General features: G+C 40.5%; 1 protein-coding gene across 2 annotated transcripts in view; it reads right to left on the bottom strand.

Moving 5' to 3' along the window:
* Nucleotides 1-17,490, bottom strand: part of GPR158 (G protein-coupled receptor 158) — a 323,156-nt gene that overhangs the window by 294,085 nt on the left and 11,581 nt on the right. For both annotated transcript variants that reach the window (XM_005302808.5, XM_065586867.1), the window contains exon 2: nt 9,322-9,427. In XM_005302808.5, coding sequence (XP_005302865.2) covers nt 9,322-9,427 — 106 coding nt within the window. The remainder of the gene's footprint in view (nt 1-9,321; nt 9,428-17,490) is intronic.

The raw sequence follows: 17,490 nt of genomic DNA on the forward strand, positions 1-17,490 counted from the left end.
CTTCTTCACACAGTGCACAGTCAACTTGTGGAACTCCTTGCCTGAGGAGGTTGTGAAAGCTAGGACTATAACAGGGTTTAAAAGGGAACTAGACACGTTCATGGAGGTTAACTCCATTAATGGCTATTAGCCAAGATGGGTAAGGAATGGTGTCCCTAGCCTCTCTTTGTCAGAGGGTGGAGATGGATGGCAGGAGAGAGATCACTTGATCATTAGCTGTTAGAGTCACTCCCTCTGAGACACCTGGCATTGGTCACTGTCTGTAGACAGGACACTGGGCTGGATGGACCTTTGGTCTGACCCAGAATGGTCATTCTTGTGTAATATTCTACACCTATTAACTACTCTGTGCTGCTCCTAACTCATTTTTGTTGTTTCAATCTTAGCTCTCCTTCTTAGCCCAAGATTTGTTATAGTATTTGGTGCTCAAGTCCTTTCTACCACCAAAAGATCTTTCCTTCCTTCTAGAAACTATATCTCCATCCATCCTCTATGGTCCTGTTTATATTTTCCTGCTGCCACATCTCCAGTCCATAACTTTATTGCTTTCTGCCTGCACTTCCAAGGAGTATCACTGCCAGATTGAATGTTAACCACATTCTGCAATCCATGTCCACCCTCAGATTGCATCACCAACATATCACATTCTTTTCAGTGCTTTTTATGCTGTGTGCCTGTTTCATAATGGGCTAGATGGAAAATATCTGTAAGTGGTTACGTGGAAATTTTACTTGACATAGCCCATTGGGATCTTAGCTATGTTGGATGCTGACCTCATCTCACCTCCTCTTCCCTAGGAGAACATCAGTCAACAGTTTTTCCAATGTTTGACATTGATAATGATATTGGGAAGTGTTCCTCTTGGGAAACTTTAAAGGCATTGTTTTTCCTGATTTAGCTGCACCATTGCATGTTCCACACACTTCACTTCTGAGCCTCTGAGAACTGCAACTGCTATCCATTCCCTCTCTCAGCACCACAGAACCTAGTCTCTGGTCCATGTATTCCTCAGAGATACTGCTTCCCTCTCAGCTGTTAAAATGAAGGAGAGCAGGTGGAAGAACACTGCTCTCTGTTAAAGGATGAGCTGTCTCTCCTTTCCCTGGGCTTAGGTAAACAGCATTTCCCCACAGCTCCCCCTCCTCACTGAATGAGAGCTACCCCCGCTGTTTCAATAGGCTTTAACCTCCATTCTCACTTGACCTCACAGAATTGGTTCCAACCTACTTCTACCTGTGCCATCTGAGCTGCAACTCCCCATTCAATCATCAGAGAAAGTCCTAATCCAAATTTCATCACCACCTTCCCGGCCCCCAGAAGTCACCTCAGAATGATGAGACTCCCACTTTGCTATCTGCCTCTTTCCCTCCAAGTTACCCAAAATATTGTCCCCATCCAAAAATTAAACATTTTATTGCTCAAACTTCAGGGCAGCTGTTCACATTCCAAAATGCCAAACTACCCTTCCAGAAGCTGCTGAAGCTTTCAAGCTAGCCTCCTAGGTTGAAAAGACAACAAGGAAACCATGGGTATCATAGCCTTATGTCCAAAATCAATATTCCCCCTCAGCTTTAATCCTGTGTGTACAGGGCATGTTTGAACAACCATGCCGATGTTTACTGGACTAGAGAGAGAGGAAGGAAGTACTCCTCAAATTCCAACCACTCATTTAGGAAGATAAAGCTTTCTATCAAATATGAGACTATGTCATTCCTCATGTAAAACTATTTCATGCCAGGTCACTCTCTCACATGAATAATTGTTAAAGTATGTACTTGTGTTGGTCCAGAACGCAGCCATCATACAATAGGGGTTGACCTGGGCACTCCAGAGATAAAAGCAAGAATTGCTACAGCTTGAGCTAAAGAGTCAATGCTCTCTAGCAAGGGGCTGTAACAACTCGTATCTTTTGTGTATCGGCCTGGGGGCAGGCGGGGTTAGGGGGAAGCTGTAACACATTCACCAGTGGTTACACTTGCATTTTTACCAAACTTTGGGGGGAAATTTCAGAAGGGCAGCATTCCATTTGAAAATACAATTTGTTCTTGCATTTGAATTGCAAGCACAAAACTGACAGTAGGTGCACATTCGGGTACTTGGAAGCACAAATACCCCCAAAGTGTGCATTGTTTGAAAAAAGTATATTTCCTTTCATCAGTTTTAATTTTTTATGCCTTTTAACTGAATGTCTCTGAATATCTCCCTGTTCTTGTATTGTGAGAAGGTGAGTAAAAGTGCCCAATCTACCTTCTCTAAAGCTTTTACTATGGTGTAGTTATCATACCCCCTCTTACTTGTGTTCTCTCTAAGGCTCTATCTACACTACAAGCAAGGGGTGGGATTTCCCCTGCTTGTGTACATACTCGTGTTTGTTTTAGCTAAGTTTGTGCTTTAGCTAATTTTCTGATTTAGCTGCATCATTGTATGTTCTATTCATTACACAATGAGTTCATTCTCATGGTCTATTTCTGAACTCTTTGTGGGCACAGAAATATGGACACAAAAGAAGACTGTGCCTCAGCCATACTAAATCTATCCCTCAAAGTTCTGCTTTGTTTCCATCATTCTCTCTCTCTGTCGTTTGCCTCTTTGAAAGTCCACAACTCTGCAAATTGGCGCAGAATACTTTTTATGAAAAGTACTCTATAGAAATGAAATGTGTGTTTAAAATTACAGCTGCAGATAAAATGCAATTCACAAGTCCATACCTGCCAAACAGATGCTAAAATGATTTCCCATAATAATAGCAAACTGAAAAATATTAACTGTATCACCTTTATATTTCTTCTATTCCCCAAAACAGGTGATATTTAAAGATGGATGCTGTGCTCTCAAGACCTCAATTTAAGGCTGAGCAAAGGCTGAAGGAACTGGATATGTTTTGTTCAGAAAAGAGGAGATTAAGGGGAGGACATGATAGTGGTCTACAAATACCTGAAAGGCTGCCATAAAAAAGATGGAGAAAAGTGTTTTTTCTCTTGCCACAGAGGGCAGGACAAGAGGCAATGGATCAAACAACAGCACAGCAGATTTAGATTAAATCTCTGGAAAAACTTCCTAACTATAAGGACAGCAGGACAATGGAACAGACTGCCTCGGGAGGTTGTGGAAGCTCCTTCACTGGAGGTTTTCAAAAGGAGGCTGGATAGCCATCTGTCTTGGATGGTTTAGTCATAACAAATCCTACATCTTGGCAGGGGGTTAGACTATATGACCCTTGCAATCCCTTCTAATTCTATAGTTCTAAGTTTCTGGTGAGTACATTTTTCTTGTTACCATTTTCTTATGATTCATAACAATAGGTTATGATTAGATGTTAGATCATTAACAGCACATATTTTTCAGTTCTTATTTTATGCTAATAATAATTTAATTTAATTGACTATCAGCCATACTGGGAAATGCTATCTTATTTTCCTAAAAATTGTCTCTTTTTCAGGATGAGGAGCATGGAAGATTCATTTTGGTTTTAATTTCTAATACAGAAATTTCACTCAAACATTAGTAAACACAGAAGGTAATTACATTTTCCTCACAGTAAGAATGTTCTTCCTATATTTTTGCCTCAAAAAGAATTTAAGTTAAACATGGGAGCATAGTATTCCCGCAACAGTTAAGTAAAGCGCATACAAATATCTTCATTATTAGCCACATCTAGAAAGCCATGTAAAGTTCAGTGAAGTGAGAACATTTCCAGCCTTTAAAAATAAATACAGAAATGTACATATAAGCTTGTACATGTACAATATAAAGCACTTGAAACTGATATCAGAATTCTAAAGAGACATTTGAATCTCAAAAGCAAGCTCAGTATGTTTATTTGCCAATTAAGAACCTGATGTGCTGGCCCAGCATTAAGTTTTAGGATCAGCTCCTCAGTTGATGTAAGTTGTTATAGCTCCACTGTTGCAGATATGACATTACATCAGCTGAGAATCTGCTGCTTGCTCTTTAACATGATGAATGAATGAACTAACAGAGGGCCCTGCAAACACTTACTCCTAGGCATGGCACTTATCACTGTATTGCTGAGCCATAAAAGTATGGTGATTATGGGCTATAAAAGTACCTACACATAAACATCTATCTAGGTACTTTTGTGGCCCCTGATCACTCTAGTCCCTGTGGTATTAGGCACCTGAAGATACAAATGAACACCTAGTGGGATTTTCATCAGTGCCTAGGTGCCTAGCTTCTATTGATTTCATAAGTTGCATTTGTATGCACTTCTCATTCTGGCATCACTATGTGCAAACACTGAAATGCAACCACTGCTGGGATAGAACACAGCAGTCATTTCTTACACCACCAAAGACTTCCATTTATTGTGACCTAATTTTTATTGTTTTGCTTTTTCTGGAAAGTGGAGGAACAGAAACCCATACACCTGAGACCACAGAATTGGCATTAATAGGTCAGTCCCAAAGGAGACTGGAACAATAACTACACCACCTCATTTTTATCCTTGTATTGGAAGTACTAATGCTATGTTTGCATCATTCCTACAGCCAAACTTTGTTAAACCATTATTGTTACTTGCCTGCATAGTTATCCACCATGCACAATGCAATTTTAGCTTAGAAGCTTATTCCATGAAGTACTTATACAACATTTTGTTGGCAATAAATAAAAAGCTCAGGGTACGTGGCTAAATATTACTTTCAGCAGTTTTGAAACTCTGACCTTTCAACTAGGTTTTCCGTTTTGAAAAGTACTGTAAAGTGTCAATTGAGAAGTGCTATAAGACAGTGTGACACTGCAGAAATGCTTCAAGGGAAACACTGCAGCAGCTGTGAAAGTACCAACAGCAGAGGAAGAGTGGCATCTTAGATAGAAGAGTCTATGCAAAAAGCCCAGAATAAAAAAAGAGAGTGTCCGACACTGTAGTGGGAGATAGAGAAGTGACTGTCAGGTTATGTTATTGATAGGAAAGTGTCACTATCAGACGTTTATGAGATTTGAAGTAATAATAGATTTTGCTGTGGAAGGATCATTGCCAGTAACTTCACTGCAGTATAATCTTGTTTAACCAACTCCCTGTTATCCAAAAAACGTTAGCCAGGGTTGACTTATGTCCCATGATGGCCCCCTGCATTATAGGCCTTCATTTGTTTGAAAATTTGTTTATCTAAATACCATATTTGCTTGTTCTAAAGAAATAAATGGTGCTCTGTTACAATTTTAAGATAAAATGTAAAGTTTTTCTTTAAGTTAAACCATTAGTTTCTGTTTTATTTTTGAATGGATGAAGAGCAAAACCTGTATTTCCAATGTGAATGATTTACCAGAGATCAAGGGGAACAAAGATTTTGTTTTCATGAATCAGAGAATATAGTTTCTCACTAACATTGTGCATCTAAAATGAAATGGTAGGTGCCCATGCAGCAGGGGCAGAGAGTGGGGCGTGGGTCTCTTCTACATTTAGAAGTACAGCACCCAGAAAACGGAATAGAAACATAAGACTTGCCTACTGGATAAAACCAGTGGTCCAACAATTCCAGTGCCTGACAGTGGCCAGTACCAGATGCTTCAGAGGTCTACTCTAAATCATACCCTTAGACTTTGATCCAAATCTAATTAAGTCAATGGAGAGAGATTCCCATTAACTTCAATGGGCTTTGGATCAGGCTTAAAGTGTCCCACAATACTGACTGGATTTCAACACTTTCAAATGACTGGAATTTACTAAACAATTCTGTCTGTCATGCACAAGGCTAGCCTAGATCACACATACTGAGTTGAATGGTCTCTGTAGGGGTAACAGAACTAAGAGCATTCAGATACTATGGCAATGAGTTTGATAAATGTATTTGAATAAACAGCTGATGAGATATTACTAGCCCTAAATAAAATAATCTTTTTCATGATAATTGGTTACAAAGAAGAGTGCCCCTAAAAACATAGGACTATGATACTGAGGTGAAGAATTGACCAACTGCCCTTACTAAGTTCCTTCCAACTATTTCCTCTTTAGAGACTAACAAATTTATTAGAGCATAAGCTTTCGGAAGCTTATGCTCTAATAAATTTTTTAGTCTCTAAAGTGCCACAAGTACTCCTGTTCTTTTTGAGGATACAGACTAACACGGCTGCTACCCTGAAACCTATTTCCTCTTTGTCTTCCCTACAAAGACTGTCCAAATCCTCCATAGAGAAACTTCCTATTTGCTGCTTACACAAAATTGTGCCTAAAGGCTTGTTATTTATTGACTGTGCTAATTAACAGTATGTTTTAAATATGTTAAAAAATATATGAGATGAAGGGAGTTATAAGAAAACATACAAGTTAAACTTTGCTGTGAGGGAAGAATCTGTGTTAGGGAACATCAGGAGAAGCCAAGAAAGGACTCTGTGCTGGAACACAGAAAGATGCTGCTGCTGCATAAGAACTTTCCTGTATTACAAAAATGTTAAGGGACGAGTAAGAAAACTGCATAAACAATTATTTTACTAAACATTCTGTTCAGTGATTGACCCATTACAAGACAGCCCTGATTGAAACCCTTGCATACCTTCCTTTTTGAGGAAGATCTGTGCCTGAGAGTTTTCTAGAAGCTGGAGAGTTAATATGGTGGGCAGAAGACAGTAGGAATAAAGCACCTGGATCAGACACGCATGAGCTCCACTTTTCTTATACAACATGGAAGGAAGGAAAAGGAGCAAACAGAAAGGCCTAAAGGCACTGAAAGCAGCCTCAGATGCATGCTTTCTCTTCCCCAAGCCAGTAGAAGCCCCTCAGAAGGACCACCACATAGTGGCTAATTATTTTTGTTATGATAATGTCAATCGTGCTAGACCCTGTCTAGATATTCTAGAAGGGACAGTCCCTGCTCTGAGGAGCTAACAATCTAAGTACAGACAGGTTAGAGAGAAGAGGGAACAATAGACAATGTGTATACATTACGTTTCCACTCTCAAAAAAGAGCCAACCCTACATTCAAAGAACATTCAAGTTGCAAAGTCAAGCACTCAGAAATTATGAAATGCAAGAATTAAGGCTGCTCATGCAACCTTATTTCGGTCCCCTTGTGCATTTGTATTATGAAAGTTTTGCAATTACATGGTCACACACCATTTTTCCATAGGCACAGAGGCCATCACTGGAATTTTTCAGTCACCCAATGAGGTTACTTTTGGTGACTCCCCAAAGCCAAAAATCAATTGTGCAGTTGTAACACCAACAGACCCCGGTTGTCAGGATCGAACCGGGGACCTCTGGAGCATAGTGCATGAGTCTCTACTGCATGAACTAAAAGCTACATGGCCATTAACTAAGGCTGTAGCAGACTCATTAATCGCTAAGTGGTCTCGGTGCCACTAGAGGGGTCACAACACCACACCCAGGAGGTGTGTGGGTTATGTACTTCCCCCAGCTGAAGAAGCGCATCCCGAGCATCAGAGACTTCCCAGTTGAGATAACACACAGCCAACGTCTAACCACACCACTAAATTTACCAAAGTAACACTCCACTTGCCTCACCTGCTGTAATAAAATGGGAGGCATGTGAAATTACAGCAATTTTACTAAATGTCACATTCAAAGGGAAACCTCTTTTTCACAGCCAGGGTGCTCTGCCCAGGATCCCATTGTTAGGCCTCAGATTTGGGAGGGAAGTTTGATTATGGAAATATGTCTGTCTTGGTTTCACTCTGTTACCTCACTTTCTAAAATATAAAAGATAGGGCCCGGTCCGATGCCTATTAAAGTAAATGGAAAGACTTCAGTGGGCTGTGGATCAGGCCTAAAGTGAGTTAAAGACCAGTACTATCCCCTTCTTTCATTGTTCTCTCCATTTTAATTTTAACATATTTTGAGGCACCCTCTAAGATTTTTCCTTTTCTTCTTGGTTGTAGGAAGAAATTTAACCCAACAACCACACTCACGCTGCTTATGTCTCTGTTTGTGACATAAGGGAGGAGAAGACAATACTTTCCCCCCAAAAAATATACAACTATTGGCCTTAAGCTCAGGACGACTATCACATTTTAAAGGGTGGCATTCACTGAGGATGAGAGCTGAGCAGAAAACTGTTTTACCATCGCAGGAAAATTTTCAAGATTTCAAAGGTTTTCCTGTCCTTAGCCTGGACAAAATGTCAAAAGATCTTGAAAACTTTTGCAAACTAACAAACAATTTGAAATTTTTTTCATTCAGGTCAATGTAAATGTTTCATTTTAAACAAATTTAAACTTTTTAAAAATGATAATTAGCTTAAATTTTAAAATAAAGTTGTTTCCAAAAATAAAAAGAACAATTTCTTTTCAAAGAAATGGAACATTTTTACAACTTCAGAACTAATTTTTTCCCCATAAGGAGTTTTTTAACTGAGAAATCTGCTGAAACTGACCTTTTCCCACAAACAGTTTTGTTTTCTACTAATTGACATTTTACAACACAACACATTTTGTTGAAAAATTTCCTACCAGCTCTACTAATGACACCACCACCTAAAGCAGAGGAAAGCAACAATTGTCTATGTATGTTTTAATAACTATTTGGGAGTTTTTCAGAGGTAGAAAGAGTAGTTAGGTGCCCAATTCCCATTGAAAGTAAAGGGGAGTTGGACACGACTCCAATTTGTGCCTTTGAAAATATCCCCCATATAAATAAAATACCAAGAATCTAATTAGTATTCTAATCAGTATTCCAGTGTCAAAGTCTCATTGCATACAGGTGACTGTCCAGTTTGGATGATCTGTGATGCAGCTACAAACTGAGCTAATCACAGATCCTTGAGGGAGAGCGACTGAGGGGAGAGAGAAATGGTGCAGGAAGATGTGAAACACTGAAATATTTAGTCAGCTCTATCGAAGTGTTAGCGTTTCTATTTTAAGAGAAAAAAAATACAAAATCCAATTTTCCCTCTTAGTGCATATTACTCTTGCAAATGCACATACAAAAACAAGTCTTTTTGAATGAATACCATCAGCATTTCAACCAGTTCTATTATATAATCCACAATGGGTTTGCCAGCCAAAAGTGATAAACTTTAATTGCAAGTCTATTTTAAGATGTTGTATAAAGTAATGTCTATTATTTAACTCTCAAGCAGAACTTCATAAGTCATTTCACTGATAATCTTCTTTGCCGCTAACATTGTTATGTCTGCACAGTGAGATTCAGTTTTATTTTGTGCTGATATTCCTACTATTCATATGCTACCATAATACCTTGAGGCACAGAAACATCTTTACAGCACAAATTGCCTTTAAAGAAAAATATAAAACAACACAACATACAGTAAACACAAAGCAAAATGTTACATGATGGAAAGATAGTTTTTACTATTACAGTTGAGTTCAATTCTCTAATGCTCTTACCTCAGAATTGTTGAGATGGCATTTGTGAGTTCCTGAAAACCATCCCTCACTAGAACATTGGTCAATGTCCACCTTCTGCAGATTTATGTCAACTTTGACAACACCTCTGAAACAAGAAAGCCGCAATTAATACAGGGTCTTTGGAGCAACTGGTTCAACTTTTATATCTGTGAATTGTCTGCATGTACAGATCAGAAAGCACAATTATATCTTTATTGTATTTGGCACAAAATGTTTAATCTAAATACAGAATTTTGTAAGAGATCTGAAAACAGAAGATCAGTTGCTGAGGTAATGGCTACAGAGAGATCCTCTGTGATTTTTATTGCTTCCTGACATGAATCACCATGAGACCAGAACTCAGAAGATCATGATCTTGGATCGAAAGCAATCAGCAAAAGTAAAATGGTAGGTAAGAATAAGTTATATACTCAGGTAATTTGATGAGTCTCAGTCGTTCAAGTTTTAGTGCCTAGCAATAGCCTGCACTTCTGGCCTTCAGTTCTGATTTTCAGACCAGAATATATCTGAGACCAGCATATATGGGATGCTCTCTGGAGGGGATAGCTTTAGTTTCCAGGTAATTCAATAAGCATTACACAAACTGCCAGAAACTGCCAGCCACATCATTCTAAAAGACTAACCCTCTTCCAAATGACACACATGTCCTATTGTCTACTCTAGAGGGAGCTATTTACCAAGGTAATAAGACCCAAATCCTGCTCCTGTTGAAGTCCATGGAGAAAGCTCCCATTGATTTCCAAGTAGCTCAATAAATCCTAAGAGAAAAAATAAAGCATGTCCTTTGGAAAGCATTCGTTTACTCCATTGGAAACTCTTTGTATTATCCAATACACACATCACCTTAGCCTAGGGAGACCAGATAGCAAGTGTGAAAAATCGGGACGGGGTGGGGGGTAATAGGCAGGGCCGGCTCCAGGCACCAGTTTGCCAAGCAGGTGCTTGGGGCGGCCATTCCGGAGAGGGGCGGCACGTCCAACTATTCTGCGGCAATTCAGAGGACGGTCCCTCACTCCTGCTCGGAGCCAAGGACCTCCCGCCGAATTGCCGCCGCAGATCGCGATCGCAGCTTTTTTTTTTTTTTTTTTTTTTGCGCCGCTTGGGGCAGCAAAAACCCTGGAGCCGGCCCTGGTAATAGGAGTCTATATAAGAAAAAGCCCCAAATATCGGGACTGTCCCTATAAAATCGGGACATCTGGTCACCCTACCTTAGCCCCAGGCCTGATTTTTCATTTGAATTACTTGCCTCATTTAGTTACCATTTCAATTTCCCATTTTGAATCATGTGATTTCTGTTCTGTGTTTCACTGATTGACTGAGCAGTCACTTTGCCAAAGCTACCTCCCATCACTCCCGGCTTACATCTTCACATCTGTCCGCAGCCCCATCACACTACCCTCAGCATGTTTCTTTGATGCATCTGCTGACTGACCTTCACCTGCCTGCTCTCCCTCCAGCTCAGACAACACATATCAATAACCAGAGCTAGCCAAAAAAGGAAATATGTTTGACAAAAAGTTTGACATTTCAAAGTCATTTTCCCTCTGAAGTGACTTTTTGTCTTAGTTCATCCCCTGCCTTGGTCTTTGGGGAGAGGGCAGCTCACAAATAATGGGATCCCCAAGTGGGCGTTTCTGATTTCTCCCACATGTGGAAAACACAATTTGTGTGATTTTGTACAAGTCCTCTGACCTTGAGTCTCTTCTTACCATTCTCTTCAGAGGCATGGGATCCCACTAGGGAACAGACAAACCTCCACCAATGAGGCAAGGACTCCTCTACCCAGTCCCCACAAGAAACCTGTGCAATGGACCCGTGAACCTGACCTCAAGCCCCTGAAGGGGATCATGGTCCAGTGGTTAAGCTGTTAGCAAGGAACCGAGGAGTCCTGGCTTTGAGTATCCCAGACCACACAGCAGGTCTCAAACAAGTCATTTAACCTCTCAGTGCCTCACTTATATCCTTTATCTCACCGGGGTGCTGTGAGGATAAATACATTAAAAAGATTGTGAAGTGCCCAGAAACAACAGTAATATAGGCCTTATAAATTCCTTAGATTGATAGAAGCCAGCCTCCCAGACAAAGATACTGTTTCTAAATCCAACATCCCATCTGCATACCTGAGTATGAACTTCCTAGCCACCAGAAGTGTAGCAGAGCCCTTCTCCCCTCCCCCACAGCCTCCTTAACCATCTGTTTCTGGTTCTAAAGCACCCATACAACATAGTCCTGCTGCATAGTAGCTCGGTGACCACAACACATAGTCCTTTGCTACACATTCTGGAGCATTCTTTGGGGCCTGATTCTCTGTTGCCCTGTGTTTTGTATATTCATTTACACTAGTATAAAGCAAGGGTACAATGCCAACATTCTGACTCAATAGCATTTTACACCCTCTTTACACTGATGTAAATGATTTCACAAAGTGAAGGACAACAGAGAATCAAGTCCTTGGTGTCTAGGAAATTCAGAAGGATGCTTCCAGTATATACACCAAATAAACGAGCAAGCACTCTCTCAAGAATCATACTCATGTGCCAGGAACTTAAAAGCTTTCATCATCAAAAGTTTCTCCCACAGTATTAGAAGATTCCTTCCACTGAAAACAGACTGATCCAATTTCCAGTTAATCATACTGCCTTATAAACACCTCAAAAGGGACAGTATGAAAAGCAAAAAATGTTCAAAGTGCAGCTACCTAGCTTTAAAAAAGAGAAAAGAAGAGAGTTTCCTTCCTTTCTCTTAGAATAGTCAGTGGAAGGAATTAGTTCTGAGGAGATTTATATTCATCTTCAGAGATTATATACCTGTTACTAGTATTTGACTAGTATTGTGTGTTTAATTATAAAAGTTTTAGTGCAGTGTTTTTGTAAGGGATATTATATAATAATTGTGGGACAATGTCACACTAAAATGTCATAGTAATTAGAATAACTTGCAGAGCATAAAGTTAGCAAACTTCGATGTTGAATCCTCAAGCTCATTAAAGTTTCAAACAAGCCGAACTATGCTAAAAAGCACAGCCTCATTTTGCAGCCAATTACTTTATAAAAAAAAAATACCTCTGCAAAGTCTTAATTTCCACTACCAAATACAGGGATAGCCTTACAAACTACGGATTGCCGGCCCAGCACTTTCAGCCAGTACTCATGGCCTTCTTGGATCTGTACCCCCGGTGAAGTGCATGATATCAGCTGTGGGGTCTCTAAATTTAACCTGCTAATTTCAGGTTAGGAATCCAATTGCCTAACATCAGTTTTTTAAAGAATGTGACATGTTTATTATGCCAACAATATTCCACACAAACAATTAAAACAATTAAAGTTATGTCTATAACACCTTAATCTTTTCAGTGATGTACAAACTAATTAATTTTCACGAGAGTCTAGTATGGTAGGAAATATTACTATCCCCATTTTACAGACGGAGATACAGGGTCACAAATGCACTAAATGACTTCCTCAAGTCCATGCAAGGAGTCAGAGGCATAGCCAGGATATAACTCAGGAACTCCTGACTTAATCCACTAGAACATGCAGCCTTTTTTGATAAGAGCACAGACTATACAAGTAAGACTGATCATCATAAAACAGGAACAGAGCAATAGATTCATTTAATCCTTTGGGCCATGTATGGCCAAATTCAGACCTGGTGTAAGCAAGTGAAACTCCAAAGTCAATAGTTACACTGACTTAGAGTCTAATTCATCAATCAAGGAGATTTTATCTGAGATTCAAAATAAGTCACCACGTCTCAGACTCATTTTTACCCTCTTCATGTAAAACATCTTAAAGTACTTATTATGTTCATCCATAAATTATATAGTATTAGGCAGACATTTTTAAATTCATTCATTCATCATTATGAATTCATCGTTCATATTTAGATAAGTACATTTAGTTCATATCTTTGTGCAAATCTACATCTATCCTATAGAATACATTCAGAAGTGCTTGTTGTATTTGCTTAAATGGGGGGTTGGGGATTGCTCAGCCCTCCACAGCCTGCTTCAATCCAAATCAAAAGATCTTCCATATTTCAGGTACCAAAAGGGTGAGTTTGGCCAAGAATAAGAAAATCTGGCTTACTAGTTTAGTATTTTATATGTGATGTAGGTGTGGGTGGATCAAGATTCCTGAGTAGAGTTTAATCCTCAACCTTAGACTTCACAGTGCTTCCAAGCCCCTGACCACATGCAAACAATAACAAACTGTCTAGGTGCATGTGATTGCTCACAACATTCAGTTAGCTTCTAACTCTGCCCAACACAAATTTCACCAATCAGATACATCATGCAGATTTGCACCATTTTTCTGGACCACTTTTGGGTCCTTAAAAACACATACATGCCAACAAATGGGGTTTGCGGGGTAGTCAGTCCTGCAAAGTGTTCATTCCAATGGGGTACTGCATAAACACAGGAGGAGTCCAGTCCTGCAAAGGAACTTGCAGGATTGCAGCCAAACTCACTTGCTCATGATAAAGCAGAGGCTTTTGCAACTGTTGGAAATTTCTCACAAACATTAGCTAAATATTTTCTTCTACCTGCTGTGAAGAAACTGATTCACCTGCTGAAAGATCTGTGATGAGTCATCCTTATTAGAGCTGCAGCAGCCTCACCTAGGAGAGTTTGTAGAAGCCTTAGGGAAGGAGGGCTTTACTTCCTGTTAAGGAAGAGAACTTATCCCTTGTGTAGATTTTGTTTTTAATTGGTAGAAGGGAGGGTTATTCCCAACACTTTTTTTTTTTCTAAAAAAGGTTGGGTGCATAAGAGAGAAAATAAGATGATTTAAGAATTTCCTAACCACTCTAAGAGTGGGGGTAAAACTGCAAAGCCTTTGTCTGCAACAGTAGGCTGTGCTGTGTGGTGAGCAAACTGTTGTACAATTCCTATCATGATTAAGAGCTATAAGGGGATGAAAAAGAGACCCGGAAAACAAGAGTGTAGCTAGAGGTGGTTACTTATGAGTACACAGGACTCAGAGCAATTAGGGACTGTAAATGCAGAACAAGCATTTGAATGTGATTGGACTTGTTTTAGACTGAGGAATTTGTAACTAAGGTCTGGTCTATACTACCCACCTGAATCGGCGGGTAGAAATCGACCTCTCCGGGATCAATTTATCGCGTCCCGACGGGACGTGACAATCGATCCCCGAATCGGCGCTCTAACTCCACCAGCAGAGGTGGTAGTAAGCGCCGCCGACAAAAAGCGGCAGAAGTCTATTTTGCCGCTGTCCTCACAACGGGGTACGTCGGCTGCAATACGTCGAATTCAGCTACGCTATTCACGTAGCTGAATTTGCGTATCTTAAATCGACTCCCCGCTGTAGTGTAGATGTACCCTAAGGTACTCTACCCCTTAGTGCACTAGAGTAGTACATCATCCTAAGTGGTTTCCGCTTAGAGAAAAGTATGTTGGTTTTCAGCCTTTTCTACATGCAAGATAGTTGAAAAGTCCAACTTTATTCTGTGAGAAGTTTCAAGTGAAATGATTTTGTTCAAACATTTTCATGGAAAGTTTTCATTTCCTCAACAAAAGAAAAATTCAAAATAAGATTGTTTCAAATTGAAGTTATTTTTTCATTTTATTTTGGGTTTTCAAACCTAAACATTTCAATTTGAAACAAGACAAATTTGTTTTCAACTTTTTTAATTGAAAAAATTAAAACTTTAAAAAAAACTTTTCACAACATTTTGATTTTGGCAAAGCTTCATTTTTTTATTTTAAAAGAGTGGACAAAACATTTATCAGTTCTAACCCACATTCCCGTCACCATTCAGATTCTTCCTCACTTCCTGCTTGAAGTCCTAATGTGACCAGTCTCTTTCCCCTCTCCCCATCCCTGGTGAATTGGTGAGGTTGGTAATCAGCAGAAAGGGGAGGTGGGTTGTGTCAGAAGGACAGGGTAGAGGAAGAGAAGTTCCTATCAGGGAGGAGGAAAACAAAACTGGTAATGGTTCTTCCTAGAAGCAGTCAGAAACCTTCCTCTCTTCTACACACAGTGCAGCCCAACAATAAAACTAGGAAAGAGCAGGGCCGGCTCCAGGCACCAGCTTACCAAGCAGGTGCTTCAGACGGCCACACCAGAGAGGGGCGGCACGTCCAGCTCTTCGGCGGCAATTCAGCAGTGGGTCCCTCACTCCACCTCGGAGCGAAGGACCTCCTGCCAAAGTGCCGCAGATCGCGATCATGGCTTTTTTGTTCGTTTGTTTTTTGTTTTGCGGGGGGTGGGGGGGGTGGCTGCTTGGGGTGGCAAAAACCCTGGAGCCGGCCCTGGGAAAGAGATTTCTCATGAGTAAAGCTGGGCAAATAATGGATTTTTCAGTTTACTAGCAATTCCAAAAAAAACCCTCCCCACAGCCAAAAAATGTAGTTTTGGGTCAAACTGACAAGTGGAAGTTTTCAACATGTTCAGTGAATCAAAAAGTCAGAAACAAAAGTTTGTCAGGGTGAATTAAATATTTCATTTCACCCAACTTGAAGGTTGTGATTTCAACTTCAGGTATTTTAACAAAAGCAGAGGACAAGATTCACAAAATGAGTACAGGAGCAGGTGCCTTCCTTATACACCTCTACCCCGATTTAACACGACCCAATATAACACGAATTCGGATATAACATGGTAAAGCAGCGCTCCGGGGGTGGGAGGCTGCGCACTCCGGCAGATCAAAGCAGTTCGATATAACGCGGTTTCACCTATAACGTGGTAAGATTTTTTAGCTCCTGCGGACAGCGTTATATCGGGGTAGAGGTGTAACTTTTAGCCCAGTCACTAGGGCACTCACCAAGGATGTGGGAGACCTGGTTTCAATTCCTGCCTAGGCTCTCCCTAATGTGGAGGAAGTATTTGAATTTGTGTCTCCTACATTCCAAGAAAGTGTCTAGCCACCAGGTTATTCTGATGTATGCCTGTCTTAGTCCGTCCTGTTGAAGCTGTTCCACATCGTATAATGAATTGAATTAATAACTGAAGCAGGGATCTGCGCTTGGGTCTGCCATATCTTGGATGAGTACCCTAACCATCAGGCTAGAGAGTCTCTCTCTAGGTACAGAGACATTGAAAAAAAAATCCAGCAGCAAGTCACAGTGTCCTGGTCAACTGACTCAGGCTCTTGGGGCTTGTGCTACAGGACTAAAAACAGCAGTATGGATGTTGCCACTCAAGCTGGAGCCCAGGCTCTGAGACCCACCCAACTCACCGGGTTTCAGAGCAAAGGCTTTAGCCTGAGCAAGAACATCTACGCTGCTACTTTTAGCCCTATAGCATGGGCCCCAGTCACTTGGCCTTGGCTCTGAGACTTGATGTTGGAGGAGGAGGAGAGGTTACAGTGTAAATGTAGCTTCTCTCTCTCCCCCATCCATCTCTCTCGCTCTCCATCCCATCATGCCCAGCCCCCAAATGACTATTCGTTGTCATTCATAGTGGCAATTCAGAGCCATTCATGATTACAAGGAATAGTCACTGGCCCAGGGAAACTTTGTGGGAATGACTATAGCCTGCTTGTTGGGGCACTCCCCTGGGATTTGGCAGACTGCTGCAATCACTATTTAAAGATTTATACAAAGTGGAGTAGCTTCAATGGGAGAGACTGAGAAAGACCTCTGCTAGACTATCCCATACCCCCACGGCTACAGCGATTAGCTGGGAAGAGGGATGGGAGACTCACATTCAAATCCCTTCTCCATATCAGGCAGAGACGGGAATTGAACTTGGGCCTGCCACATCCCAGGTGAGTACCCCAACTGCTATGCTAAAAGTTATGAGACCACTTCCCTTAGCCAGAGCTACTCATGGGGATTAGGCAGTGTCCTAAGTAGTAAGGCCATCACTTTTACACTGTGCATCTTAACTATTTTTTTTACTAGGCCTCTCCAGCATGTGTTTCCCATCTCTGTATCTCTGTCTTATTTTAATTCCACAGTTCTGGTAAGCCAATAATAGGGACTGGAACGGGGCTAACAGAGCTTTTTAATCTACTTGAGAGATGTAAAATAATTTTAAAATAGATTTGTGTGAGATATTTACAGAATATATCACCATAGTACAGTGTAGTAAAAGGTTTATTGGCATTCATTTGTGGTGACCTCCCTTTTGCATCCATCCCAGACATACCACACCATCATATGTACGTGTAAAGCATATA

The sequence above is a fragment of the Chrysemys picta genome, chromosome 2 (assembly GCF_011386835.1).
Source record: "Chrysemys picta bellii isolate R12L10 chromosome 2, ASM1138683v2, whole genome shotgun sequence".
Lineage (NCBI taxonomy): Eukaryota > Metazoa > Chordata > Testudines > Emydidae > Chrysemys > Chrysemys picta.